This window comes from Coccidioides immitis, assembly GCF_000149335.2.
Source record: "Coccidioides immitis RS genomic scaffold supercont3.2, whole genome shotgun sequence".
Taxonomy (NCBI): Eukaryota; Fungi; Ascomycota; class Eurotiomycetes; order Onygenales; family Onygenaceae; genus Coccidioides; species Coccidioides immitis.
This window is the reverse complement of record NW_004504309.1, coordinates 1,982,967-2,009,001: the sequence shown is the minus strand read 5'-3', so window position 1 is coordinate 2,009,001 and position 26,035 is coordinate 1,982,967. Positions and strand designations below refer to the sequence as shown.

Sequence of the window (26,035 nt, the reverse complement as noted above, 5' to 3'; positions counted from 1 at the left end):
CATCGCATGTCGTTCTGCCGTACTCCGTACTGATACTGTACTCCGTACGCGAGCGACCCATAATAACATGGAAATGTGTACTTCGTACTCCGTATTGTAAAAAAAAACAAAGAAAACAAAACCAAAAACAAAAAAGACCAAAAAAACCTAAGTAGCACTCAGGCCTGTTGACTGCAACGAGGTACACTTTGTATTCACACTAGTAATTTAAATGATCGCCGCTAGGAAAGCTTCACGTCGAACGCCTCGCACTGTCATCACGCCCAATCCGTCGTGCGGAACAAGGTCCTCCCCGGCCGCAAAGTACGATGACTGGCATATGTCGCGCATAAAGTTCGTTCAGAATCCCTCCTCAGTGCCTACGCCTGCAAAGATTCGCACCAAGGACGATTTGCGCTTTTGGAGGGGACTGGGAGAGAGATTCCGCATTAAAACGTTCAAGCGCATGACAAATTTTCCCCATGACCCTGCTGTCACGATTTGAAATCAACCTGTCAGGATTAACTAAGCCAGCTAATTGACAAGGGAAGTTTGAAATTCGAAGTAAGCAGGGGCATAGAGAGTATGGAATCTTTTAAAGCTCTTTTTCACAATTCGTACATCTCTACGGAGTATAGAGTAACTCTTCCATACGGGGCGGGTTGTTCAAAACACGGAACCATTGTTTTTCTGCAAGCCACCCGTCCACATGTCAGGACAAAACAGGAGGCTGGCTCGGTCTAAATTCAACTACATAGCAAGATGCCTCTTGAGGACCTCGTACTCCGTCCTCCATGCATACGATCGGTATTCATGGTAATTTACTCCGATCCTCCGTTCTTCGCACATACTCCGTCGTCAGTGCATGGGTCGGAGCGAGAGTGTCCCCCAACAAAAAGGAGAAAGGGCAAAACCTCTTATTAATATAGAATCTGAGTTCAGCCAAGCAACCCCCGATGGTGTAGTTGGATATCACGTTCGGCTGTAAAGGGAACTTCTCATGCTACCGAAAGGTCGCCGGCTCGACTCCGGCTCGGGGGATGAACATGATTCTTTTTTTTTTCGTTGCTGTTTTTTCTTGGCTCACACGGCCCATACGGAGCTCGATGATGAATGGACCCTTTTCTTTTCTTTTTTCCTTTTTCTTCTCTTTAATATTTATTAAAAAGCCCCCGAGGTCCTGTGTATGACAGACGGTGGGTTGGATTGACTTGTAAGATGTGGTATCAAGTTTCTCTCCTGCAACGGATTCTTTCATGCGTTATGCTTCAATTCCCGCGCGTATCCCCAGCATACCTTTCTTCCTGACAACCGACCAGTGTGTAGAAAATACGGTATTCATACTTTTTTGTTTATTTGCCCTCAGGCTGCCTCTTCTATCTGTGGTCATGTTTATAGATACGGAGCTTGTTAGATGCATAGTATATCCATCGGAACCAACTCCAAGAGAATACACCCGCCGATCCACCCAAGACCAAAAAAGCAAAGACGAAAAACGGGAAGAGCCAAAAAAAAGGAGAAGAGAACAAAAGAAAACGACAATACCGCCGATTCACTTCTTGAGAAAATTTGCAAAAATTCCCATCCAACAAAAAAAAAAAAAGGAAAAAAAGAAAAAAGACAACGAAAGAGTGAATAAGCGCCGAAAACCAATTCTAAATTTTCGTAGGAAGTTCCAAGAGGGGGAAAAAAAAAGGAAAAAGGACAAAGGACAGTTTTGAGAGCTGACTTGTAGGACATCAGCGATTCGTGCGAAGCATGAGGTAACTTCAACAATTGTCCACACACAAACAAGAGACTGAACTTTGAACAAGCCTCATAGGTCAACGTAGCAACCAAATAGATCAGGAACATGGGAAATAGAATGAGATATTGAAGATATAATCATGGTAGCGACAAGTCAATTATGTCATATCCATACGTGTCATTAGAAGTTAGTATTGACTCTCGGGGCAGGGGGGTAGAAAAAGAAAAGGGTTAGGAAAATATGAGACTGGAGAGAGTGACGGGTTGGGAAAGATGAGTGAGAGACATAATTCGTCGTACGATTTCTGTTTCAGGAGCAAATAGAATCCAATTGTTGATCCTATTGGAGACTGTGGCTGTCAATCATATCTCAGGACTTGTAAAAACCTCACACTGGAATGGTCTCTTGCCAAGTTCAGTTAGAGCTGTGCGGACAATCCTTTTAAAAGGGGTTTTAAGGCCCTAGTCCATCGGACGTCCGAAGCTCCATATCCGGCATCAAAGAGACCGGAAACAACCAAAGCGTTGTCGCATTGGTGCCTTAGCTGTCGACGCAGAAAATACAAAAAAAAAGGGAAATTCGTCAAAAAGCCTCCCATGGGTCATAAGACTTGTCCTGGAAGTCTTCCAAACACACATTCCTTCATTATCGTCGCCGCCTTCTTTTTTTTTTTCCCGACAAAAGAAAGATTTAATCACGGCCGTGACGGCCCTCGGCTAGAGGTCCAAGGGCAGAAGGAGACAGCCAACACATCGCTCCCTCCTCATTTCTCTCGACGGCTCTCTTTTATAACCCAAAGTCTGCGTCTGTCTCTCGCGCTAAGCTTTTCTGCTGCCAGGTCAGACTTGTTTTCCGCCATGTGCTTATCTCCTCATGATATTTCGTTATCATCAGCGCATTTCACGTCTCTCTCTGCTCATCCAGAATAGAATGCGCAGAATCGACGCCAGCTTCTGCTTCTGTTACATTTGAAACAAGGGTGCTATCGTGTCTGGGGCTCGGAAGTCCAGAACGGGATTGGATGATGCCCCTGAAAGATTGGCTAAATGTAGTTGGAGAAGACGATATCTGACCCTCTAAGGTTCTTGGCATGGATTCCTTTGCTGGTACCCCCGATCCTGGGTTCCCAAACACCTGCGCACTCATTACGCCATGCGGTGCTGTCATACGACGAACCTGTATATCTTCTGTTTGCGATGTCGGCTCATCCCGTGGGCCTTGGAAAGAGCTGGCGTCGCCATGCCTGTGTTGTTGCTGGGCAGGCAAAGATTGCTGAAGGAGGCCGGCAGGAGATGGGTCTGGCTCAACTCCTGCCCTCATCGTCGGTGATGCAGCGCCGAAACCCTTCTTCGTAACCGGCCTTTTGGGGGCCGGGTATTGTTCCCCTCTAGCCTGTGCCATTAATGTTCGTCTTTGTATTTCTGCCTTGCTTGGTCTGCCTCGTTTTCGTGGCGGTTCCCCCCTTGCTGGGTCGGGAAGCCGCGGTATCCGAAGAGAAGCTCGTGCCTGGGCTGCCTGAAAGGTTTCGCCTGGTGGAGTGGGCTTTGGCTGAATAGCGCGGTGTGCAGATGATGTTTTATCTAGACCAAGTGGTGGAAGAGGTCTCTTTCTATTTTCAGGGGACGTCTGGGCCGGGGCAGGAGGACCTGGGAAACTCCGCCTGTACGCATGTGTATACTCGTGTTCCATGCGAAAAAACGCTGTTTGGCAAGAGTGGAGGGATCTCCCTATACAGGCTTTTTAGCAACGGCAAAATCCTGATCCAGCCCTTTCCCTCCGTGGTGTCATCGGGGCATTCTTAACCCCCAAAAGTTGGTTTATGCCTGAGCGGTGGGGAGGCTCATACCTTCAGGTAGGGGAATTTCCATCCAATTGGGGGATATCTGGTTCTCTTTTATAATGCTGAACAGGAACGACGAGGATATTCCAGCCTTTTTAAGGATTTCAGTGAGGAGAAAGTTCTGCAACACATTCAGTCAATATTCTTGGAAAGCTAAACAAGGTCGCAACGCGGCCGAAGGCAACAACACAATTTCGTTCTCATAGGCGAAGATTTACCTTCTCCTCCTCGGTCCATGGTTTGTCTGGTTGGCTCGACATATCCAGCAATTCATGAAACTATGGGCGATGACCAGCTTCGCATCAGAAGAGCTCCAAGAGCGCCCTAGGGGTTGCCGCGGGGGTTGGGGGGGGAAGGGGACGGCGTTCAGGCAGGTGGCGCTGGGGCAGCGAGGTGGGGCATGAAGACGTCCACGGCGGGCTGCGGAAAGGGCGCGCGAGCCGCAGAGGGGCAGGCAGGATGGTTCGCCGGGCAGGAGGGCTGTTGGATCGCAGCCCGGAGGGAAAGACCACAGACCAGGAAGAGAGAGAGAAGGGGGGGAAAGAATACCAAACAGTCGGATCGGGTAGCTGCAAGCAGGGCGATTGCGACTTGGGGAAGTAACGAGCGGAAGCGTAAACGCGACGGATGGGGAAGGCGACACGCGCGGTGGCACTTCAAGGTGAAACAGGCGGGAAGGAGGCGACTGCGATTGAAGCCGTCAACATTGAGCCATTGGAACGGGCCAGATAGCAAAGTCTCCTTTTTCAGTCTTGAAAACGCGTCGCTGGCGGGAAAAGAGAACGTGCTTTGAGAAGCAACAAAGAAAACACGGCCGTGCGGTGGATGGGGCGGGAGGAGAGGAGCAAAGTAAACAAGGGCAACGCAAACAATGGGATCAACTGGGGCGATGGGGGTTGTTTAGTCACTAGGATGTTTCTGTCACCCCAGACATCAGAAGAAAGAGAGGTTGGAAAACAGAAGATAGAAGAAAAATGAGCGAGTGTAACGAAGCGGAAGGGCAGGGTGAAAAGAGAGGGGAAGGGGAGGGGGAAAGAAGGAAAAGGCGGAATGAGTGAAGGCAGGCCGTCGTGGTCGCGATGTCGTTGAGCGGGTGGTGAAAAAAAAGAGAGAGAGAGAGAGGCGAGAGAGAGAGGAGACGCTTCGGGAGGAGGAAAGGGAGAGCAGCGAGCCTCAAGGTACTGCGAGGTACCTACGTCTTGTAACGCAGAAATTCGATTTCCAGTACACACGCAGCTCCTGAAATAGCCACAAGAAGGCGTGGTAACGTACTGGTAACGTATGTAACGTCCTCCTCCAAGCAAAACGAAACACAAGCTACTTACGGCGCCAAACTTGTTTTGTTCTAGTGCGGATCCCAGGCCAAGCTTAGGTAATTTGGGGAGTTCAGGATGGGCTGCAGAGCGAGGGAGCGATATGATTAGGCGCATTCCAGAATAATCATGGGCAGTCAGTGGGATGAGGGCGAGATCCGTTCTGAAACGAGCCTTATATCGTTTCTGAGGGAGACTTATCAGCCCTTAAGAACCCTTGTCTCCACGTATGCGGGAGCCCATGCATGCTCGCTGGATGTGCAACATCCTGGTTGGCAAGTCCTGGACGGTTGTTCTTATGTTTGCTTAGCGATGAATTGTTGTCACACACATTGAGAAAACGTCGGACTTTAAAATGCATGAGCATATATAAAGCTCGAAGATGATATATCCGATAAGGACGGCTGCAGGCAGCATGGGAGGTGACCTTGCTTTGGGCGTCCCGGATCCTTCTCTTGGATCTCCCATACTTATAATAAACGCTCCAGGTTCGTTCAACACACGCCGCGCGGCGCTATGGACTCTGGCCTTGATGCCTCCTAACCTGGCAAGAACCAGCGGTCAGAACTATCACACAGCGGAGAGCGCCCGGAAGCAGAAACGACGTATATCTTTCCGGTTTACCATGTGAGTTGGGTTGAAGGTTCGACCGCCGAACAAGGCATAGCTCAGCGTCCAGTTGCATTCCTGGGGGGGCCACATCAGACTCTCAGAGAGAGGGAAGGGAAGAGAGAGATAGACGGTGTCGCTTGCGGGTATCAGATATCAGTACTCAATTGAGGCTGTGTAAATTGTTGCCGACGATGGCCTTTGGTAGCGCTTCATCATGATCTGCCCCAACATTATGGATCGTATACATACGTCGGGGTTCGAATGTCTCAGATACATAAAATACATGCCGTGCTCGATATGCTCGTGGGTTGCGTATTCATAATAGGAACCCATCCCCTTAAAAAAAAAAAAAGGAAAAAATTTAAAACAAAATAAAAGCAAAAACCAGCGACGTTGGCAACGCTCAGTTGCCAATCCATTTTTGAAAAAAAGTTTATGTTTTGTGTATTTTCTCCCAGTTTTAATAATTTGTCACCTTTTAATTGGACTGACCAACGTCAGCCAGAAGCTCCTTGTTGTCGGCTCTGGGATCAGGACCCAGTCGAAGTTGGCCCATGCCAACACAGCTTCCATTGGAATCCCGCCAATTCAAGATGAGTCAACTGACGGCCAATTCCAGACGATATCCCCGGATTCCGTTTAGCCGGCTTGGACTCAACCTCGACCTCAAGCAACTAGCAACAGCTACTTAGGTCAGTACAAAGGTGCTCTCGAGGGAGTAACGACGTACCGCCATAGCCCTATCATATGACTGCATCCATTCGGATCATTGTTATTATGTCAAGAGAGAGTAAAACGCATCGGGCGCGAGACAACACGATGAGATCAAGATTCCACGCGCTCCCTCGTTGGATCACCCGAGCTAGAAGCCAAAGAACAAAATAGTGGAGACCGATCAAGGCTTGTGATTGGACCACGGCAAGGTAGCTTTCATGCAGGAGATGGGCATGGGGGCGCGGTTGACTCCGTTGCTGCATACGACCAGTCAACGCAGAACAGAAAAGGGCCCTTTTTTTTATTTTTTTTTATTTTTATTTTATTTTTCTTGTCTTCCTGGGCTGGCTGACATGGCAAGACTGGCGATGACAGAATGTAACAGGCTGCAGATATTCCGCGTAGAGTTACAATGTCGAAATAGGTCACCCATTCTGGCAGGTGAGAGGCCAGGCATGTACTCAATTTCCCATTTGGCTCGAATGTCGATGCCGGCGGGCTTTGATTGGCGCCAGTCTGAGCGGGAAGCTGTCGTAATTCTGTGGTGTAACATATCCGTGTACCGCGCGCTGCTCCAGAGAGGAGAGACACAGGCAGACTCCGTCCCTCTGGATAAAATGCTCGGCGGCCAGTCTCAATCTCCTCATCCCTGCCCAACACTGGGTTGAATGTAATATGCCGTTCGTGCAGAGGACTGGTGTTTTAAGACGAAGTGGGCAATCATCCCACACAAACCCCCCCCCCTCTTCTACCCCCAAGAAGAGTGGGTTCTGTCGTGCCTTGAGACAGATACGTATGTATATCGGACCAAGTGTTGGAAGCCCAGACGACCATTTGGGCGTGAGTTATCTGGGTAAGGTTTGTTTTGCTGATGTCCCAGCCGTGACAGCCAAGCCGAAATAATACTGTATTCAAAGGTAAATTAGCCCGCTTAGACATACGGCGCGTATTGTACCGTAAGACCGATACAAGTCTGGTTACTTCTGTGTACCTCGACATGCATCGACCGCTAGATGAAACACAAACCGACGCGCTCATGCTGTACCTGCAGACAAAGCAGAGCTCTGCTAGCCATTGATTCTATCTCTCTCCTCCGCAATCTGAAAACCATCTTAAGCATGCGAGTGTCAATCTAAATATGTCCCGCGCACGTCTACCTAAACTTTCCCGTCTCGCGGGGCAATTCCATGCACACACAAACCCACCCCTACTCTCCCGCCCTGAGTTTTTTTCAGTAGTTTAGGCCGTTGCACCTCTTTTTTTTTTTTTTTTTTTTTTTTTTTTTTTTTTTTTTTGGGGTGGGCATAGAACTCGGACCGCCAGAGCCTTTGGTGAGGCTCCCGGCCCCATGCTTGCAACGATGGTATTGCCGACTAACGCCAGGAGCTAATCGCGGTGCCAATGTCATCGTGGAAGGAGGCTTTCCTCTTCCTTTTAACTGCTTGGCCTTTTCTGCAAACCGATTCGCCATTCGTCTGGTCGATCCAGCGGCGTTTCCCAGCCTTACCCGACCACCGCCCCCACGAACTGCCCAAAATCCCACCAACGAGACCTTCGAGAAGATGGAGGAGATTATTATTATTTTTTTCTTAAAAGTCCGTTGCCCAGACTGGCCCTGGTCTGTGCCTGTATCCACAAATACTTTATCCCCGGTGCCTATGGTTCCTTGTCCTCAAACCAAATTTTCCAGGACTGGCCATTATTGAAACCACGACCCTTTATCGGATTTCAATGGCACCCCAAGCACTCGATCTTCTGAGATCGGTGCCCATGGCCCTTTGTTCGCTGACGAATACAAGGAAAACTCCGGCCGGATCACTTCTGAACTACAGCGAGCTATCCATCTTAAGCCACCCATGAAAATCCTGAATATATACCCTAAAAGGCATCCGTCTGCAGTCTTGTCATGCCCTTCTCCAAACTTCAGTCTGCTCAAGATTCCTTACTGTTCTCATCTCGATGCTTTTTTGGGTGTTAGGTTGTGCGGTTCGGCGATGGCGGGGTAATCCGCTGACATCGTTGTATGAGCTTGGCTTCAGCCATCCCAACACAACCCGCAGCGCTGCTGCCACAGATATAGTTGTCCACGCTTCCAACAGGCCGCCGAGGTGTCGTTTGCCTTATGCATTCGATGCTTCCTTGTCACTGGCACCAGATTGCGAGATCGCTGCTTACATATAGCGCCATGCTTTGCTCTGTGTGGAGTCACCGCAATATCGCTACTTCATTTAGGGAACATCCACCGGCTTCTCATTCCCAGAATTGCGGGGAACATATGCCAGGCTCGCAGGATCTCAGACGCAGTATAGGGGCTGCTCTTCATGGTCAATTTAAGTTGACCTGGCATATGCTCTCGTTGTTTCCATTCATGATCTCTATGCTCCAAAGCCCCAGCTGCTTCAAAAGACATACTAATTCTGCGTAGGTGCTGCCTCTGTTCTGCCGGAACTGTCCGTGCGGCTGTTTCTCATTCTGTAATATAGGTCTGTGGCTCTTATTATATGACTAAAACACGTCGCCAGCAGCTGCCAAGTTCAAACACGGTTTGATATGTGATTCGCCAGGATTTCTCATGTTATTCGGTTAGAGCTGAGAAGCGAGCGCTTCAGCTTCAGTCCCGGAGTCATCACGGAAAATCGCCACTTTGTTGGAGGGGCTACTAACTCTTGGGACACTTATAGTGGGTGTCGCATGAGCTGGACGCATAAAGGGAGAGAATTTCATGTTGTCTTTTTTTTGGGGGGGAAAGGAGCCCTTCTTTTTTGCTGTTTGGGGAATATCTGTGTTTGGCTCATTGTGGCCAGGTCTCCACGAGAGACACTTGAGAATCCGCGGGGGATTTGTTGTCCGCATCAAGATCGGAGCCATAGCGTTCACAGGCGACCCAAAGGAAAAAAAGCCGATCTTGTTCGCAGAGCACCACTATTTCCACCCACCAAGCGAAGCTACCACCCCATTCACACCTCACATTTTTCAAAGTTGCCCCATCATTTTTCCAACCTCCACCCCATCATCCCTTGGTTTTGCAATTTCATCGATTTTCTGTGGACAAAGAATAGTCGAAATAGGAATAAATGACAATGAGATTGGCTCGATGCCCTTGATGGCATACATTTCTTCTTTTTCGGAATTGGTACCGATAGAGAACAGCCGCTCATCGCTGGGTAACCGCAATTTTGCTTCCTCGGGGCAAGGTCATTTGGCTACCTATGCGGTCTGAAGTAGCAGGCTTCGGAGATATCCAAAGGAAGAAGAGGGCAGAGGGGAGGCAAGCAAGCCGGATTCAATTACACTAAAGAAAGAAGAGGAGAGAAAAAAAAAACTTTTTCTTTTTGTTCCCTACGCAGTGTCCGCATCCTCTGCTGGGCAAAGCTTTTCGACCGCAACTCTCAGGCATCGGACCTCACGCGATTGCCACTATCTCCGTTTCTCCTCCTATTCTCACAGCGCATCTTTATTGTGGGAGAGGGGCACATTTTGTTCTTTTGTTGTTTTGATCCTATTCACGGACTGGTCGTGTCATCTCCATTCACACTCTCTCCATCCTTCTTCACCCCATCTCATTTCCTCCACCCGCACCCCGGCCATTCCATTCTGTCGTCAAACACATCTTCACTCCAATCTTTGCCTATTTTACATTCCTTATTACTTCCTGTGTCCTATTACACTGCCCCTGTCTCCAAACCTGCCCTCAGGGCTGCGGAGCCGCATCTGCCGCCGAAAAACATTAAGCATCAGGTTTGGATTCTTGGCGCTTTTTTTCCCACGGATTCCCAGCTCATCTCCGCCAAATAAATCCACGATTTTGGCGGCACACCACTTCCCTTTATCTCGCTGACCTGCGCCTTTCCGGTAACCACCACATATTAGTATCCAGCTGCGACGCTGGTATCCATTATGGCTGGCCATGACGATGAGGAAGCCAGGATAGAGACAGTAAAAGATGCAGTGACCGATATGAAGCTTGAACGCCAGTCATCCACAGAGAGTGTAGCTCCAAACGGCATTCTAGACACCATCACTCCAAAGGACGAGCCCAATGGCCATTTATCTTCCAAACCCAGCACTCCATCTCTAAAACCACCGAAATCTCGATCCCGATCGAGCAATTCACTTGCCAAGGATGAAGTACCAGAAGAGAAAGTTGGCGGTGATATTACCATCAAACAAGAACCCGGTCAACCGCCAAAGTTGGCTCGCTCTGCCTCGCAGAAGCTGCCTCCTCGCGCTGCACCGCTGTTCACTGATCTACCCGACAAGACGACAGAGGCTACGAGTACCTTCCAGTTGATGGAAGTGTGCACTTATGCCAATAAGTATCTAGGCTACACAGAACATGCCATGGACTGTGATTGCGCTGAGGAGTGGGGTAAGTTTCCCAGTCTGGTGATTCCTGTACAGGCGATACAACCGCGGACTTCGGTCTCGTCTGTTTATTTCATCTTCAACCTCTGTTCTCCCTAAAGCCATTGTCAAGGCGTTTACAGAATGCATCTACGCTTCACTACGCCAATAGTGCTAATGATGCCATTCAGATGCCGCTACTTGCCGAAATACAGCCTGTGGAGAAGATTCAGACTGTATCAACCGTGCCACCAAGATGGAATGTTTCGGCGACTGTGGATGTGGTGACAGCTGCCAGAATCAGCGATTTCAACGACGAGAATACGCCAAGGTATCGGTCATTAAGACGGAAAAGAAAGGCTACGGCCTACGTGCAGATTGTGACTTGCGTCCCAACGAATTCATATTCGAATATATTGGTGAAGTAATCAACGAACCGCAGTTTCGTCGCCGAATGATTCAGTACGATGAGGAAGGTATCAAACACTTCTATTTCATGTCTCTCAACAAGGGAGAGTTTGTTGATGCGACCAAAAAGGGCAATCTGGGCCGCTTCTGCAACCACTCTTGCAATCCAAATTGCTATGTGGACAAATGGGTTGTCGGAGAAAAGCTTCGTATGGGAATATTTGCTGAGCGATATATCAAAGCCGGCGAAGAACTGGTGTTTAACTATAATGTTGATCGCTATGGTGCTGACCCACAACCATGTTATTGCGGCGAGCCCAACTGTACAGGTTTTATCGGCGGGAAGACTCAGACTGAGCGCGCAACTAAACTGTCCCATGCGACAATCGAAGCTTTGGGAATTGATGATCCAGACGGATGGGATACTGCCGTTGCAAGACGACCTCGAAAGAAGAAGGCTGGAGAAGACGATGAAGAGTACGTGGATAGCTTACAGCCTAAATCTTTGGACGAGAATGGTGTCACAAAAGTCATGGCTGCTCTTATGCAGTGCAAGGAGAAATGGATTGCTGTCAAGCTGCTTGGTCGCATCCAGCGCTGTGAGGATGAACGAGTCCGCCACAGGGTAGTGCGGATGCACGGTTACCAAATATTGAATTCCCAACTAAACACCTGGAAAGATGATTTCAATGTCGTGCTCCAGATCCTCGATATCCTGGATAAGTTCCCAAGACTCACTCGGAATAAGATCATTGATTCCAAGATCGAGGGAACTGTCAGCCCACTCCAAGAGTGTGATGACGAGCGAGTTGCAGAGAAAGCGAAAGCGTTGCTTGAAATATGGTCTGCGCTCGAAGTTGGCTACCGCATTCCGAGAATGAAAAGAGATCCGGCGGCCGTTAATAACACACCTACTGCCAACCATTACGAGCGTCGGGAGACGGCGAAAGACGACCGCAAACCTAATTCGTCTAAATCAAGGTCAAGGTCCCGATCTCGGTCACGGTCTGTGGATGTCACTCGAAATGCCCCTCGTGGCCCTGCTGCTCTTACAAGAGGTGGCGGGAAAGGGCATATGCATTCTTATCGTCCAGGCCAGCGGCCATTCCGTCGGCCGTTCAATCCCCTTCCAAAAGGATGGTTTGCTGCAGAATCTAATGGAAGAACCTATTATTACTCGGCTACTGGGGAGACAACATGGTCAAGGCCAACTGCGCCGGCGGTGCAACCACCCCCGCCACCAAAACGCGAATCAAAGGAAAAGACACTGCAGGATATTATTGATGGTATCATGAATGCCAAGGAGAATACACCAAAGGCGAAGGATAAATCTGCGACGCCGGCCACTCCGGCTGACGCGAAGATACCGGAGAAGAAAGAACACAAAGAGAAATGGCGATCCTACAGTGAAGAGAAGCAAAAAAAGTTATATGAGAACACTGTATGCCGTCCATCTCTCCGTGCTACTTATCTCGCAGTACTAATGGATTGTAGCTCTTCCCGCATGTGAAGTATATTGTTGATAAGTTCAAGCATAAGCTTCCAAAGGACGATTTGAAGCGCTACGCGAAAGAGGTATGCCTCAGATTTACCCCTTCTGGCACGTGGGAATCGACTAACATGGATATTGATTAGGTCGCCAAAAAACTAGTGAACTCTGATTTTAAGAACAATCGCGTCGAAGATCCAACGAAGATCAGCGACAAGCAGGTCAAGCAGGTTAAGAAATACTGCAAAGAATACTTCGATAAAGCGGTCGCCAAACACCGGGCCTACGAAGAAAAGAAGGCAGAAAGGAAGTCAAAGGGATCTGTTAAAGCGACAACTTCTGCTACGATAGATAAAGCGGAAACGACTTCAACCAAGGCACCGCCACAATTTGACGGTGCTGCAGAAACAGGAGACGAAGATAGTGACGTCCAGTTATCCGATGCGGAGTATGAAGACGGCCAAGAAGAATCTTCTCATCACAGCGGCCTCAAGCGAAAGCGTACAGACGACGAAGACTTTGAGAATGACCACGAAAACGGCGGTGTTTCCCCTACTAAGAGACAACGATCTGCCTCGCTACCGATCATTCCACCCCCTCCGCCTCCAATGAGTCCAAGTAACCTCGTTCTAGACGATGGATCTCGAGAAGCCCTCAAACGTCAACGAACCGAAGGCGCCGAAGACGACGAATATGGTGACTCTACCATCTCATCTGGGAAGCGGCAAAGATCCGAAACTCCTCCGCCGCCTCCACCGCCGCCACCTCCGGCGGATATTCCTCCCGAGAACATCGAGAGCGAGAATGAGAATGACAAGGACCAGGAAGAACTACAAGACTATGACGTGCAGGAGGCTAATTGGGGCAAAGAGGATAATATTGCCATCCAATCTCCTTCACATTCACCATTCCCGGCACAGTCGATATCCAACCACAGCAACACTGCGCGTGAGACAGATTCTCATTCTTAACACCTTTTTTTTTTTTTTTCGAATAGTGTCTCGCGTGCAAGTCGATAATATTTTTGCTCATGTACATCTCCTTCAATACATTTTCCATTCTTATCATCGGTTTTTTGTCCCATATCAATTGCTTTCTTTTTGCCTGGACTTTTTTTCCCTTTTAGCGGGTCATATCAAGGAGGTTCGATCCATGTTTGGGAGGCGTTTTGATTTTAAACCCCATCGCGAGGGTTCTCCTTTTTTTTAAAAAAAAGAAAAATCCTCTCCAGTAGGAATAATAGAGAAAACAGCCTTTCATGAGGAGCAGTTGTACGACGTTTATTAATTTCTAACCCGAGAAAAACACGAAGATGCCGTTTTTAGACAGGTTCAACATCAGATTTTCGGTGTTCTTCCGTCTGGGGACACCTGATCTTCTGCAGTCATCAAAATAATGCTATCATAAATAGTCATTTCCGTCCAAAACATATCAAGCAAACCCCTCCGGATGCTCCTTTATCAGTAAAAGCTCTCCACCAAAGTCTCCTTAGTCACATTTCCTAATCCCTGGCCCGCTGCCTCGCCCAGCCTAAACACACTCTCCACGACACTCAGCTCGGTCGCCGTTGTATCTAGTCCAGTCACAGCGAGCCAGTCATTAACCACCATTCCAGCACCAACGACCGCAGAGCCGCGATTTACACTGCCTGCAACTAAGGGTACCTGGAGTAGGGACGAAAGTTCGTCTTGATCTTGGATTGGGGTTTTGGGGTGAACGATGCCGCCTTGGTTGGAGAGGGCCATGTAGGAGCCTGTTAAGACGTTGTCTGCGATGGTCTGGCGGAAGACTTCGACACCGAGGACATCCGATATTCTTTTTTTTTGATAAGTTATTCGTTAGCAAAACTTTCCCTTTATCCTTTTTCTTTTTCTTTTCTTTTATTTCTTTCTTTCTTTCTCTTTTTTTGAGGAAGAGGAGGAGGAATGCATACATTTCTTCAGTTTCTCGCTCTAAATCCGGATGCACAAGGGCAACGTGATCGTTACAACATATGACATTACCGAGGGCCGATAATCTTTCTTCTACCCGCTGTATCTTGACGGAGTCTGGGATCGAATTTCGGAGATGCTGAAGTTCTTGATCTGTGGTCGTGGTAGGAACGAGGAGACCTTTACGGTTTCTAGAGAGCGGGAAACAGTCAAATTAGCCGGCGTTCCCTTTTCCTTTTTGTCGGATTCAAGGACGGTTTGAGAATAATAGAGTGTGCTTACCCAGCTGTTAATCTCCCAACGATCCTTGTACCTGCGATTGTGGCATGGCATATGGGGATGACATCTTGCAATTCGGCCTCGAACACACTGTAAAACCGGAACTCACGTATTAGCCATCTGGTTTTCTAAAAGGCTCCCTTACACTGGGCTCCACGACAAGTATCCAGATATCGCCATGATAACATATTGTTTCAAACGCTCAACAGGTGTGCCGTTGCATAGGTAACCTTCGGTGTCTCGATGCAAAAATATCAAGTCGGTGGTCATATTCGTCTTCCCCCCATGGCTCTTCGTAACCTCACAGGCACCATCCTATGCCTAACTAACCATTCGCTGACCACTCGTCACTTCTCCCGTCTTTTCGATCAACCAGACCAGAGCCTCCGAGCTCTTTTAGATATCACTAGGGCCCAGCGGTCGTTCGGGTGACCATATCGCCTCGGACCCAGCACCCGCAAAGAAACCCCAAGTGGAAAATTTCAAGAGGAGCAAAAAAACGGAAAAGAAATCTCGAAACAAGGGCACGTAGAGGGACCAACCTGTAAAAATTCTCCGATGCGCCAATCGCTACGAGAGCGTAGGAATTTGTCAATGTCGCAAAGACACCGACCCTGCGGGGCAAGAGAGTGACACCCTGTCAGCGTGCATGTTCCCCGCGGAATAAAAACGCAAGGCGAAAAAGAAAGAAGATAGATTCCTCTCCCCCCCTCTCAAGGCCAGAATACCATCTGTAGTAGAGGGAGCAGAGAAAGGAAAAAGGCAATTTAAAAAAAAAAAAAAAAAAAAAAAAAAAAAGCATGCGGCGGGGGAAGAAGAACTCAACTCGTTCGAATTCTCAAACTGTGCGCGCACAGCCATGGCTTGTATGATTTTCTGGGACGCGTGTAGAAGTAATTTTTGAAGTCTAAGTGGAACAAAAAAGCGACTGCTTGATTGTCTATATTTATTTCGTACACGCGAATGCGTCAACAGGACCAAATGATGCAGATGAGTGACAAGCGAAGAAGCAGAGGAAGAAGAATGAAGAAGAAGAAGAAGTGGTGGGTTGGACGCGAGCTGGCTGGGAGGAGCGGGGCGACCACAGAAACGAAACGTCGAAGCTCTGCGAAAAAAAACTGATCCGTTGAGCGGGAATCTACATATCCTCTCGTCGCTCAAGAGGGTATTTAAAGCACTTCAGCTAGTCTAAGTCTACCATCTGCGGGCCCGGTTTAACTACCGACTCTGGTCGAAGCTCCCAACTCACTCCTTTGTATTGAATCATGAGTCACTCACGATCCACGCTGCGGCCTCTCGACGCAGCTCAGCAATGCGACCCTTTGCGCTGGACACGAGACCGGCCGCGGTCAAAGAGGAGTCAGCGGGAGTCAGCGTGAGCAAGCAAAACTTGGCGTTCCCCGTGCGAGTCACATATATAAGGTATGTAGCTGGATTACACTTGTTCAGCTCGCTGCTCGCCGACGGTCCTCTTCACATCGTCAAATAGCTTCTACTAGCCCATCATATTAATCCCTGATGCTTAGCAGCTCCAAAGCTCTCAGGCGGTATGATAAAGCTGATTCCTCTGAAATACGAGTATTTTTTTTCTGTCCCTTCTATCTGCACCCTTTTTTATTTTATTTTTTTTTTTTTTAACATTTTCGAAAAGCTTTTCTCCTATCCAGCGGACTAATCATTTTCAAAACGCAGCAGGTAGGTAGATACATACACACACATATACACATGAGAGAAGTCTAGCGGCAAACCCATGCCAATTCGCAAAATAAAGTCCCATTCCTCAAACTAGCCCTTGTATGCAACCCGGCCTTCTGTTATCCACCGGCCTTGGTCCCGCTCGGCCAAACACAAAGAAAGGCGAAACCAAATGCAATAGAAATCGACGAGTCATCGCAATCATGTACATGCATTCTCAAGCCTTTTAAGAAAGGGAAAAAGAAGAAACCTCAAAGCCCCAGTCCAATCAAACCAAGGAAGGCCATAGACAATCTCATAGTAGTACAAAGCAGTACCAAGGAGGGGGGAAAGAAACGAATATTCCTTTTTCCTGAAAATAAAAATGAGGGATCGGGGAAAACAACGAGGAAGAAGACCATATCATACTGTACAGAAGCAGGCACTCCCAAGTGGCCTTTTTTTTTCCCCCCGCTGTTTGTTAATTCTTTGCACCTCAAAATTTATACCGTCATCATAAGAAGCAAAACAAAGACATGTCCTAAACAACGTTTTCTTCAACGTTTTCTTCTCATCGCACCGTCGACCTCAGATCAAACCCGACCCCAAGAACTCGACAAATTACCTCCCGCATTCTAATAGCGCGGCGGAGGTGGAAGGCCCTGGTGCAACCCATGCTGCCCATGCGGACCCTGTGGAGCCTGTGACGGGTGCAAAGGCTGTGGAGGTAATGCTTGATGCGGTCTGGGTGGCGGAGGGGCAGAGTGCGGATGATACGGCGAATAATACTGTGTCGGATACATCGAATGCTGATGGTAAGGTCCCGGTGGAGGAAGTGGAGGGGGAGGGGGAGCGTGAGCGTAACCCACCGGTGGACCTGGCATGTACTGCGGTAGGAGGGGCGGTGGGTAGGGACCCGATTGAGATGGTCGATGAGTCTGATGTCCTGCTGGGGGAGGCGCGTGAGCGGGACCTGCTGGATATCGCAGCCCCGGAGGAGCGGGCAGGTGCTGCGGTGCTGAGGAAAATGGATCCGGGAGCCTAAGCTGCTCGCTCAGTTGCTCGCGAATTGGCGGAAGTCCCTGCGGTGCTGGCCTTGCGGCAGGGAGCAGTGGTCGAGGGAGAGCGGGATATGATCTCGACGGAGCACCGGCGGGTGGCTGCTGCGGTTGCTGCGGCGGAGGTGGCACCTGGTACTGTGGTGCGTAGTACGGCTGATGTTCCGGAGGGGCGGGCAGAGCCTGTGTTGGCATTGGCTGTGGCAGGATTGCCCGGTGCATCGCTCTCGGTGGGAGCTGTTCGGAATACTGTGGCCCCATGTATGGCTGTGGAGGCAGCTGAGAAGTTCGCTCAGTAGGGACACCCGGATGCTCAGCAGAGATATGACCAGCCGTGGCGCTTGTGGGCAGCTGCGCGTCTACTGCTCGATGACCAGTATCCACGCTCGACACCTCCGTGGAGCTCTTCAAGGCGATCTCAGCAAGCGCATTCAATGCATTTGCTGACTCTGGCTTTGTTGTCATCTCCGCCTCTTCTTCTTCTTCCTCCCCCTCTTTTCTTTCGTCCTTGGTTGCACTCCTACCTTCCGCAAGCTCACACGCATCGGCGAGGGCAGACATGAGACGTTGGAACCTTGGATCGCTGAATCGAGGACGATTGCTATCTCCCTCAGCGGCTTCGTCTTCCGTATTCTCGTCGTCCTCGGCCACGGCTTCCTTGTTCTTCTTCTTAGCTTCCTCACGCCGTCGCTTTTGCTCTTCCTTGTCCCGCTTGGCTTCCTCGTTCATGTCTTTCAGTAACGCGAAGATGTCTCCACCGATCCTGGCTCTCTGCACAAAGTCATCCCATCCGCTGTCGGCACGCTCGTAGAGCGCTGCTCCACTGGGATTTCGAATGTGAGAGCTGTCGAAGCCACGGACGGATTGGTGGGCGACGCGACGATTGACTTTCGAATACTCCACGTCGGATTCTTCGGTCTATAAAAGCAGAGGCTGTCAGGAAGGCAGTACAACGCTATCTAGATCGGATTATATTTACCTCTGTATGGTCTTCATCGCCCTCCTGGCGGCATTGATCGAGGTATTGAAGGAAGCTTCCTTGTGCAGCGAGAATATGCTCATCTCTGACCGACTCGACCTTCTCCTGCCCGAAAGTATTAGAATATGCACCATAGATCGAAATGGGGAGGGCAGGAACGGGTTTTAAACGTACCTTGAACGCTGACTTGATCCAATGATCGTATGCCTCAAGGGTATTCTTCTCGCACTCCACCTTGAGCTCATACTCCCGGTTGATGATGGCCTTTTTCCTGCCAAGCCTCTCTTGCAGGTCGTCGAGCACTTCTTGATACAACGGGGTTTCCATGTGAGCCTTGGGGTCTTTGACGAGGCAAGCCTCCGATCGGTTGGCCAGCACAACAAGAGCAGCGCGCTGGGCCGATGCGACTCTCCGGAAGGCGTGATGCAGCTCTTTCTGCCGGTCTCTAAGTTTCTTGACAGCAGCGCTGGCTGACGGGGACAAGTTTCGGTCGTAGAGGTGCAACTTGGGGCCGGCTTTCCCAGCGCCAGCAGCTTTGCGACCCGTGGCCGCTTTTCTTCCTTTGCCTTTACCGCGCGGCCTGCCGCCTCCACGAGCTCGGGTGGTAATAACCGGGACAGTGCTCGCAGAGAGATCTGCTGCTTCTGACTGGGTTGCTAGCGGAGACATGGACATTGCGGATCGGGATACTTCATTTCCAGCGGGAGTCTCGATATCTGTGGATTGACCGGTTGGCAGGTCTGTTGACAAGGTCAAGGCAGGGACAGACCTGGGAGGCTCGGCTTCCTCATTACCATGCGACGCAGTCTCAAGTACTTGATTTTCATCGGACTGTTCCCGCTTAGGACTTTTGATGGACTGTGAGACTTCAGGGACTTTCGTTTCTCGGTCGCCGGGTTGCCTGGTTCTTGGGAACCCATAGCTGTCAACGCCGTTTGACTTGATATCCGCACTAAAACCAGCATTTGCTTCTAACCAATGGCCCCGCAAAGAAGCAAATCCGTGGGACACGATTTCCGGGATAGCTGGCTCTCCTGGAAGCGACTCATGGGAATGGTCAAAGGATGTCAGTGGAGGAAGATTGGGCTCCATAGACGCCGCCTTTGGCAACTGCTCCGCGGCATTTCCGACGTTCGGCGACGGATCTGTGGCGCGACGCTTTGAAAGGATGCGTGCAGACTGTCGAGTAGAGCGGGGAACCTGGGCTCTGGCAAATTGTTCTGCTAGTAAGATTTCCTCTTGCGTTCTTCTCTTCTTTCTCGCTGGGGTTTGGGGCTGAGAAGAACCGGGACTGCTGCCGTCGCCGTTGGCCTCAAGGCCTCCTGGCCGACCGTTGCTCTGTTGAGCTGGCTTGGCGCTAGTGTTCTTCTCAGGAGTAACAGGAGAAGATGACGGAGAAGTAGCTAATCAGGATTTGTAAGCGACGAGGATCTTTGTATGTTCCGGTGCTGGAAACGGAACTTACTCTGCATTTGTTGGGTGGTGGTCTTCACTGGGCTGACATCTGCGGGTTCTTGGGATGTGCCATTTGGCTCGTGCTCGTCTTCTAGCTTTCGTTTGACACCAGCCATTCTGACCGCCTGCAAGAGCAAAAGTAGGGTGGTTAATATGGGAAAAAGTTTCAACCCTTGTGAGTAATAATGTGCAGGCAAGAATGTAAGTATGGTATGTATGTACGGAGTAGGTAGGTTGGGTAGTATGTAGGTAGCGACAGGGCCAGCAAAGGGAGTGGAGTCAGGAAAGAAAAGGGAAGGGGAAAAAAAAAAAAAAAAGATTGAGAAGAGAGTGTGAAGGAGAAAGAGAGGGAGAAAGAAGAAAATTGAAGAAACAAGAAGTTGAAGTATGAAGACAAAGAAAACAAAAAAAAAAAAAAAAAAAAGAGAGAGAGAAAGGAACAACTTGGGTATCAGTGCAAAATTGTGATGTGTTGGTGGTGAATGCGCAAAGTAGTTTACAAACGCCGAGTTGGCGGAAGAACCCAGGCCAAGCAAGTTGATCTCCACAGGATGACGGGTTGATCGGGCAGGGAAGACAGCAACAGTGGAGGGACGGAGGCGATGCGAACTTCAAAGGACACGGTCGCGCAGTCGATGGGAGGGAAGAATCCGACGATGATGAGAGGGAGAGGGAAGATGCGGTGGGTGAAGCATAAGGAATAATTGGAGGAGTTGGAAGCAAGCAAGTAGACAGGTAATAGTTTCAGCAGTTTAAACTAAAACTAGCTGTCCGCTTCAGAAGAAGAAGCAGAAGAGAGAAGAATGGAAAAAAAAATCATTCGAACTGACCTTGAGCCCGTTGTGATTGGCTGGCCCCAGATAAGGTGTGTCCAGTGTTAAACTTTGCCTGACCGGGATGATCGATGTATGGCCGGTGATGCTGCTGCAGGGAGGAAGAAAGATGGGGTAGATGGACGCACGGTGAGAAGTGGGAAAAAGGCGGCGAGCGGAATGGCCGGGATGTGAAGAAGAGAGTGGAGAGCAGTGTGGATGGGAGAGGGAAGTCTTTTGCGGGTGGTGTGTAGTTTTAGTTGAGGGGAGAGAAAAGACAGAGAGAGAGAGAGATTGTGTGTGTGTGTGTGTGTGTGTGTGTGTGTGTGTCTGTGTTGCTTTGGTTGTAACTGTAAATTGGGATGCAGATCGCGCGGTGTGTGTGGAAGGGCGAGATCGCGAGAAGGGGGGAAGAGAGGGTTCACTTTGACAGCAAGCGGGCAAGGAACAGGAACACAACCAAGAGCGTTCAGCTTCTTAACGTATTGAGTTATGTGTTCCAGTTGGTTTGCCTCTGGAGATCGATGAATCGTCCAGAGCGTTGATGGATTGGATTGAAGAGTATAATCGTGTGTTGTTGTAGTTGTAGGAAGAAAAAGTCGCTCTTTTTTTTTCGCAGTCTCCCTCTCTCTCTGTCCCCTTGACTGGTCGACTGACTTGCATAGATCCCCGTGACGTGACGATGGGGAAGGGAATTTTCTTGTTTTGGAATTTTGCTCCGGCTCGCTCCAGCGGCGGCGGCGGCAAGGTTGGCCCTCTCTCGCTCGTTGGGTCGACGCGGCACTAGCTCTCGAGTTTAATTTCTCCCTCCCTCCTGTCTGTCTTGTCTTGTCGGTTGCTTTTGTGGCTCTTGCTCCACTCGAAGCCAGTTTTTGGGCCTGCGTGTGTGTAAATCCGGCCCACGAGAACTCGCCAGATATGTACAGAGAACGCCAGTAACAAGGCGACGGTGAGTGGACAAGTTTCGTTGCATGAAAGTATGAATGAGGCGATTCTGGGTAGGTTGGTGAGTTACATCCTCTGTGCAGGGGCAACAATGGGCGGTTGTACTCCATAGCTCCAGACGTTAACCAAACTATCCCCACGTCGGTTGTTGTAGTTATTATGTGCATTGTAGTACCTGCAAGCTAACTACATATTGACACAAACTTGTTGGCAGTTTGAACTCAGCTTGCTATCGCACCAGGACTTACAAGAGAAGTCGAAATAAAGAGCCCGGCGACAAACAATGGCAGAGCATATCTACATCATTGATACATGTAAACGGACCTATCAATGTATCCATAGCGATGACAGCTTTATACGTTGATCTCCCGGCACTACAAAGTATTGACTGGCTCTGGGGTACTCCGTGGCACTGTCGAGGGGAGGGGAAAAAAAAAAATAAAATAAAATAAAATAAAAAATATCAATAAATCAATAAATTAAAACGATAATAACAATAAATATAGCGCCATGGAGCCAATCTTTCTGCGGATCATGATCGACGAGACTGGAGAGTAGTGATGTCTTCGACTCGGTCCAAATGGCGCTACGGGCTTACCAGGTAAACCTCCTCCCCCCCCAAAAAAAACTGTCAGATGAGAAATTGGTTTCGGAGACATACCGCTGCAGATGGATGGCTCGGGCGAGAGGCGACGGCAGCTGGACGGCGACTTATAGTTACCGCAAACCAAGATTTTCTCTCCTTGCGTTCAACTCCCCTGGAATGCCATGTAGGATATATGTACTCCGTATAGACAAGTAAAGTCGCTTTTTTTTTTTTTTTTTTTTTTTGGATAAATATCTCAGACAATATATCAACTCCATCCGACATGCCCAAAAATAAGTCTGAATCCTGGAGATACGAGATCGTGTTGTCCCTTTGAGCCTGCCATCCCCACGCTGCATCCTTCGTCCATCGCTACAGCTGTGGTTGGTTTGGTTGGTTGGTTGGTTGGTTGTGCGAGGAGAGTTAACTCGCTAATTTACGCGGTTGGATTGCGCCGGCATGTCTCCCACCCGCGCGGCGGCTCAGGCTCCAGTTTTCATCCCGCAGCATCTGGCGAGCTTTTTTGTCTTCCCTTACTCCCCCTTTTTCCCACCTCTTCCTCTTCTTCTTCTTCTTCTTCTTCTTCTTCTCTCTTCCAGCGAGACAACGCGCGTGGCTGCTGCTTCTGCACGCAATCCGTTTAGGGTTTGCCAGCCCCATTGTTTTGGCTTTGCGCTAAAAACGTGGCTGAACCTTGCTCTGATCTGCTTACCTCATAACCCTGCTGATGTAAGCACATCTCGCTCGCCAATCTGTGTCCTAGAAAGAAGAGGAGTAGAAAAAGCAGACGGTGAGCGGTGGAGAAAAGGCGGGCAGCCGCAAAAAGGAGTTCTCGCAGGTTCGTTGGGGGGGATCGAGTTGCTGGAGGGCTGGATGGTGGTGTCGTCGTTCTTTTCCCCCTCCCCTCTGTTTGTGTGTTGACAGACCGACTTTTGCTCACTTCGCTGAATATCTGTGGTTGTTGTCACTCCCTAGTAGCCTCGCTCAATCGTTATTATTTAGGGATAGCAACTCGCGATAGCGCGGGGTTACCAATTGCAATGTAGCAAGGAGATTAACTCCCTCTGGAGAGTTAATATCATTCCTTCTGAGATTCCATCCGCTTAGGTATAATGTAACTACATCAGGGAATATGTAACCAACCATACAGTAAGAAGCGTGGTCATCGACTCTATGCGCTATGACTCCTTCAGATCTATAACTATATATTACACCTCTTTATCAATAATACTACTAGGATTAACTAGGTATGTAACCTGGCTGCGGAGGATCAGCTTCCTATCATCAATTACGTCGATACCCCGTCTTCATCTTTTGTTCAATACTCGGTCCTTCTACGGAGTATATCTATGAACAAAACCCCTCGAACGTTGTCCTTTTTTTTTTGGCCCTTTTCTTACCCCCTTCCAAGTGGCTTGCTAATAGTCAATTCATATTTCCCGGTCCTGAGCCGCTGAGGGCCAATCGGAGATATTGTGTTAACCCCCTGGTAACTGATGGAGAAAATGTATCATCGAAACCAGGTCTTAATTTTGAGTTACCTGTCGGGTGGAAATTTGAGAAAGCGGGAATCAAGGGAGAAAGAAGAAGGAAAAAGAAAACAAGAAAAAAGAAAAGAAGAAAAAAGAAAAAGAAAAAGGAACAACGCCCCGAGGGTGGTAGGCCGGTTGGAAATGGAGTTCGCGTGCAACATTCCCCGCTGCCGTCTGATGAAGCCTGTGTGACGGTGCCTGAGCTTCAGTTCGGATGTATACATGCATGTGTGGACAGGATATATGATCTGGAATCATTATTCATAGTAGCATGTCCTTAAAAAAAAAGAAATTAAATTATAATTGTTATGGGGGCATTAATGATACTGGTGCTCAAACTCCGTGCTCCATACGTGAGTGCATATTTATACATACTCCATGGATGGACCGTGGTACTCCGGATATAGTTAGGTATCAATTGGTAACAGATTAAATGAGTCGTGGAGAACAAATCTCAAACAGAACCGCTTTTGCCGGGAAAGTTGAGCCGAGTGGAAACAAAAACAATCCAAGAACCCTCAAAAAGATCGCATCAACAGAGTACTCCGTACAAATACAGCAAAACGCGGAGGGGAAAAAGCAACTTGGAGAGTAAGTTAAAGAGAAAAAACCCCATCACCGGCAAGGCGGCATGGAGCTTCCACGCCTTCCCGATCTCCCGTGGTGTCTCCTGCTCCCGTAATCCTGGAGGCTAGTTCGACTGCCACCATCCGGGCCACATCCATATATCTGTGGATGTCCGATCGGCGACGGGCGTCTTATTCCGTGTAAATCAGCCTCCCGCCTCTCTTGCGCTTCCTCGTCTTCTTCGTAGGGAACAAGTAGACTTCGCGATCTTGGCCGGGAGAGCGACGATCGTGATCGTATCTGGCGTAATGTATGCATTGAGATCGTGTGACCCGCGAGCGGGGAGGCCGTAACCGTCGTTCCGGGCATGGCCAGTGGAGGGGCGGATGGGCTGTCGGAGCGGAATAGGGGATGGATATTATGTTCGCCTGCGTCGGTGTTGCGCCGAGAGCTCGCGACACTCAAGGCCGGTGAGGGTGTTCTGATGCTCCTGCAGTCCGATATAATGGGACGTTCGAAAAGGGAGTCTGGGGACTGGTCTCGAGAACGGCTCCGGGACTGGCTTCGCGAATGACGGTGGAAGCTTGTCGTCGACGGATGAGTGGAGTCAAGCTTCACCAGCTCGTCATGAAGACCGGGGACGCGCCGCGAAAATCTTCGGATCCAAGTCTGAGAATCGAGAGATGCTCGATTTTCCCTTTCATTTAACGTCTCGGGGCCGGACTCCAAGTCCTCGGATAGGCGAGATAGTCTAGCTTTCGATAACGTCGATGATTCTGAGCTCGCCTTCTTATGGATTCGGGGGTCGTGCAAGGACTGGCGCTGCTCGGTGGAGTGGCGCAAAATTTCGGTCTTATCGTCATCTAACCTTTCGGGAGCCCTTGTTTTCACCCTATTGGTACAAGGGAAATGCCAATTCGGCTCTTGTCGACTGATTTTTCGGTCCAAATATAACAAAGCCCCAAAGCACACAGCCTGTAAGAAAGCTGTCACTCCCCAAAGGGGACACCAAAGCGAAAATAACCTTCGAACTTCTTTTTGCTGCTCTGTATTTTCAATATCCCCAAGCCGTGTCGAGCTAAATCCGAGAGCCATCGCTACAACCATAGCCATTAAAAAGAGGATAAGCCCTAGTATGATGAACAACCGGGCTTCCAGCTTTCTCCTAAGGCGGATACCCTTCCTGATTCGCTGTCGGCATATGATGATCAAAACTCCTTGAACCCCGCAGCTCAGCGCGCAGCCCGTTACACTGGCAACCTGAAGACCCCCCAGATCCGGCAGTTCTCGACATATCGCTTTCGCAAAGATGCCATTTGCTACCGTGGATAAAAGACTGAATACGGTGGATAGGGTACCGGTAACATATATCAGTCCTATCCTTGCCATTGTCGGCTGGAAATCTGAGGAAGTGGGCAATCTGAAAAAGGCCTAAAATTATAGGGACGGAATGAAGCTCAGAGATATGTGTTTGGAGGTTGCGCTTTTAAATTTCTCCTAATCCGACAGGATGTAGGGTACCCTTCCCCCAAACGACCTCGCCAGACAAGTATGGAAAATCAATTTCAACAATGCATTTCACCGGGAAATTGTATGTCAAAATACGCAAATATTCAAAGCGGACTGCCGCACAATATGCCGGTAGGAATCGTGTGCCTTATTGTGGCGTGGCGACTTGGAAACGCGCAGATAACTTCGACGAAACGGGCTAAATACGGAAAAAAAGGAACCTGCCTTATAAACGAATGGAGAAGATAGTGGTTGAAGAGAG

General features: G+C 49.2%; 7 protein-coding genes and 1 non-coding gene across 8 annotated transcripts; 3 read left to right on the top strand and 5 right to left on the bottom strand.

Moving 5' to 3' along the window:
• Positions 1-929: 929 nt before the first annotated feature.
• CIMG_15047 lies at positions 930-1,020 on the top strand. The gene has a single exon. It is a non-coding gene; the product is annotated as a tRNA-Tyr (tRNA).
• Positions 1,021-1,323: 303 nt separating this feature from the next.
• CIMG_06213 (uncharacterized protein) lies at positions 1,324-4,624 on the bottom strand. Its single transcript, XM_001242316.2, has 3 exons — positions 3,785-4,624; positions 3,573-3,687; positions 1,324-3,453 (listed from the first exon to the last, which is right to left on the bottom strand). The coding sequence occupies exons 1-3, from the start codon at positions 3,824-3,826 to the stop codon at positions 2,627-2,629; spliced, it is 984 nt and encodes a 327-aa protein (XP_001242317.1). The 5' UTR covers positions 3,827-4,624; the 3' UTR covers positions 1,324-2,626.
• On the bottom strand, positions 4,171-5,706 carry CIMG_06212 (uncharacterized protein). The gene is made up of 3 exons (XM_001242315.2): positions 5,504-5,706; positions 4,892-5,418; positions 4,171-4,251 (listed from the first exon to the last, which is right to left on the bottom strand). Exons 1-2 carry the CDS (start codon positions 5,562-5,564, stop codon positions 5,186-5,188), a joined length of 294 nt encoding a protein of 97 aa, XP_001242316.2. The 5' UTR covers positions 5,565-5,706; the 3' UTR covers positions 4,171-4,251; positions 4,892-5,185.
• Positions 5,707-9,209: 3,503 nt separating this feature from the next.
• Positions 9,210-13,854, top strand: CIMG_06210 (histone-lysine N-methyltransferase, H3 lysine-36 specific). Its single transcript, XM_001242313.2, has 4 exons — positions 9,210-10,574; positions 10,741-12,398; positions 12,452-12,532; positions 12,593-13,854. Exons 1-4 carry the CDS (start codon positions 10,103-10,105, stop codon positions 13,415-13,417), a joined length of 3,036 nt encoding a protein of 1,011 aa, XP_001242314.2. The 5' UTR covers positions 9,210-10,102; the 3' UTR covers positions 13,418-13,854.
• CIMG_06209 (eukaryotic translation initiation factor 6) lies at positions 13,710-15,800 on the bottom strand. Its single transcript, XM_001242312.2, has 5 exons — positions 15,483-15,800; positions 15,199-15,270; positions 14,660-14,746; positions 14,380-14,568; positions 13,710-14,261 (listed from the first exon to the last, which is right to left on the bottom strand). Exons 1-5 carry the CDS (start codon positions 15,515-15,517, stop codon positions 13,907-13,909), a joined length of 738 nt encoding a protein of 245 aa, XP_001242313.1. The 5' UTR covers positions 15,518-15,800; the 3' UTR covers positions 13,710-13,906.
• Positions 15,801-16,392: 592 nt separating this feature from the next.
• CIMG_06208 (uncharacterized protein) lies at positions 16,393-20,927 on the bottom strand. The gene is made up of 5 exons (XM_001242311.2): positions 20,653-20,927; positions 19,833-19,947; positions 18,542-19,770; positions 18,368-18,472; positions 16,393-18,306 (listed from the first exon to the last, which is right to left on the bottom strand). Exons 2-5 carry the CDS (start codon positions 19,936-19,938, stop codon positions 16,966-16,968), a joined length of 2,781 nt encoding a protein of 926 aa, XP_001242312.1. The 5' UTR covers positions 19,939-19,947; positions 20,653-20,927; the 3' UTR covers positions 16,393-16,965.
• A 1,504-nt stretch (positions 20,928-22,431) lies between these two features.
• Positions 22,432-23,262, top strand: CIMG_13028 (uncharacterized protein). The gene has a single exon (XM_004445280.1). The coding sequence runs from the start codon at positions 22,625-22,627 to the stop codon at positions 23,084-23,086; it is 462 nt and encodes a 153-aa protein (XP_004445337.1). The 5' UTR covers positions 22,432-22,624; the 3' UTR covers positions 23,087-23,262.
• Positions 23,263-23,979: 717 nt separating this feature from the next.
• On the bottom strand, positions 23,980-25,653 carry CIMG_06205 (uncharacterized protein; the record flags this gene model as incomplete). Its single annotated transcript, XM_001242308.2, has 1 exon — positions 23,980-25,653. The coding sequence occupies one exon, from the start codon at positions 25,651-25,653 to the stop codon at positions 24,313-24,315; it is 1,341 nt and encodes a 446-aa protein (XP_001242309.1). The 3' UTR covers positions 23,980-24,312.
• Positions 25,654-26,035: the final 382 nt, after the last annotated feature.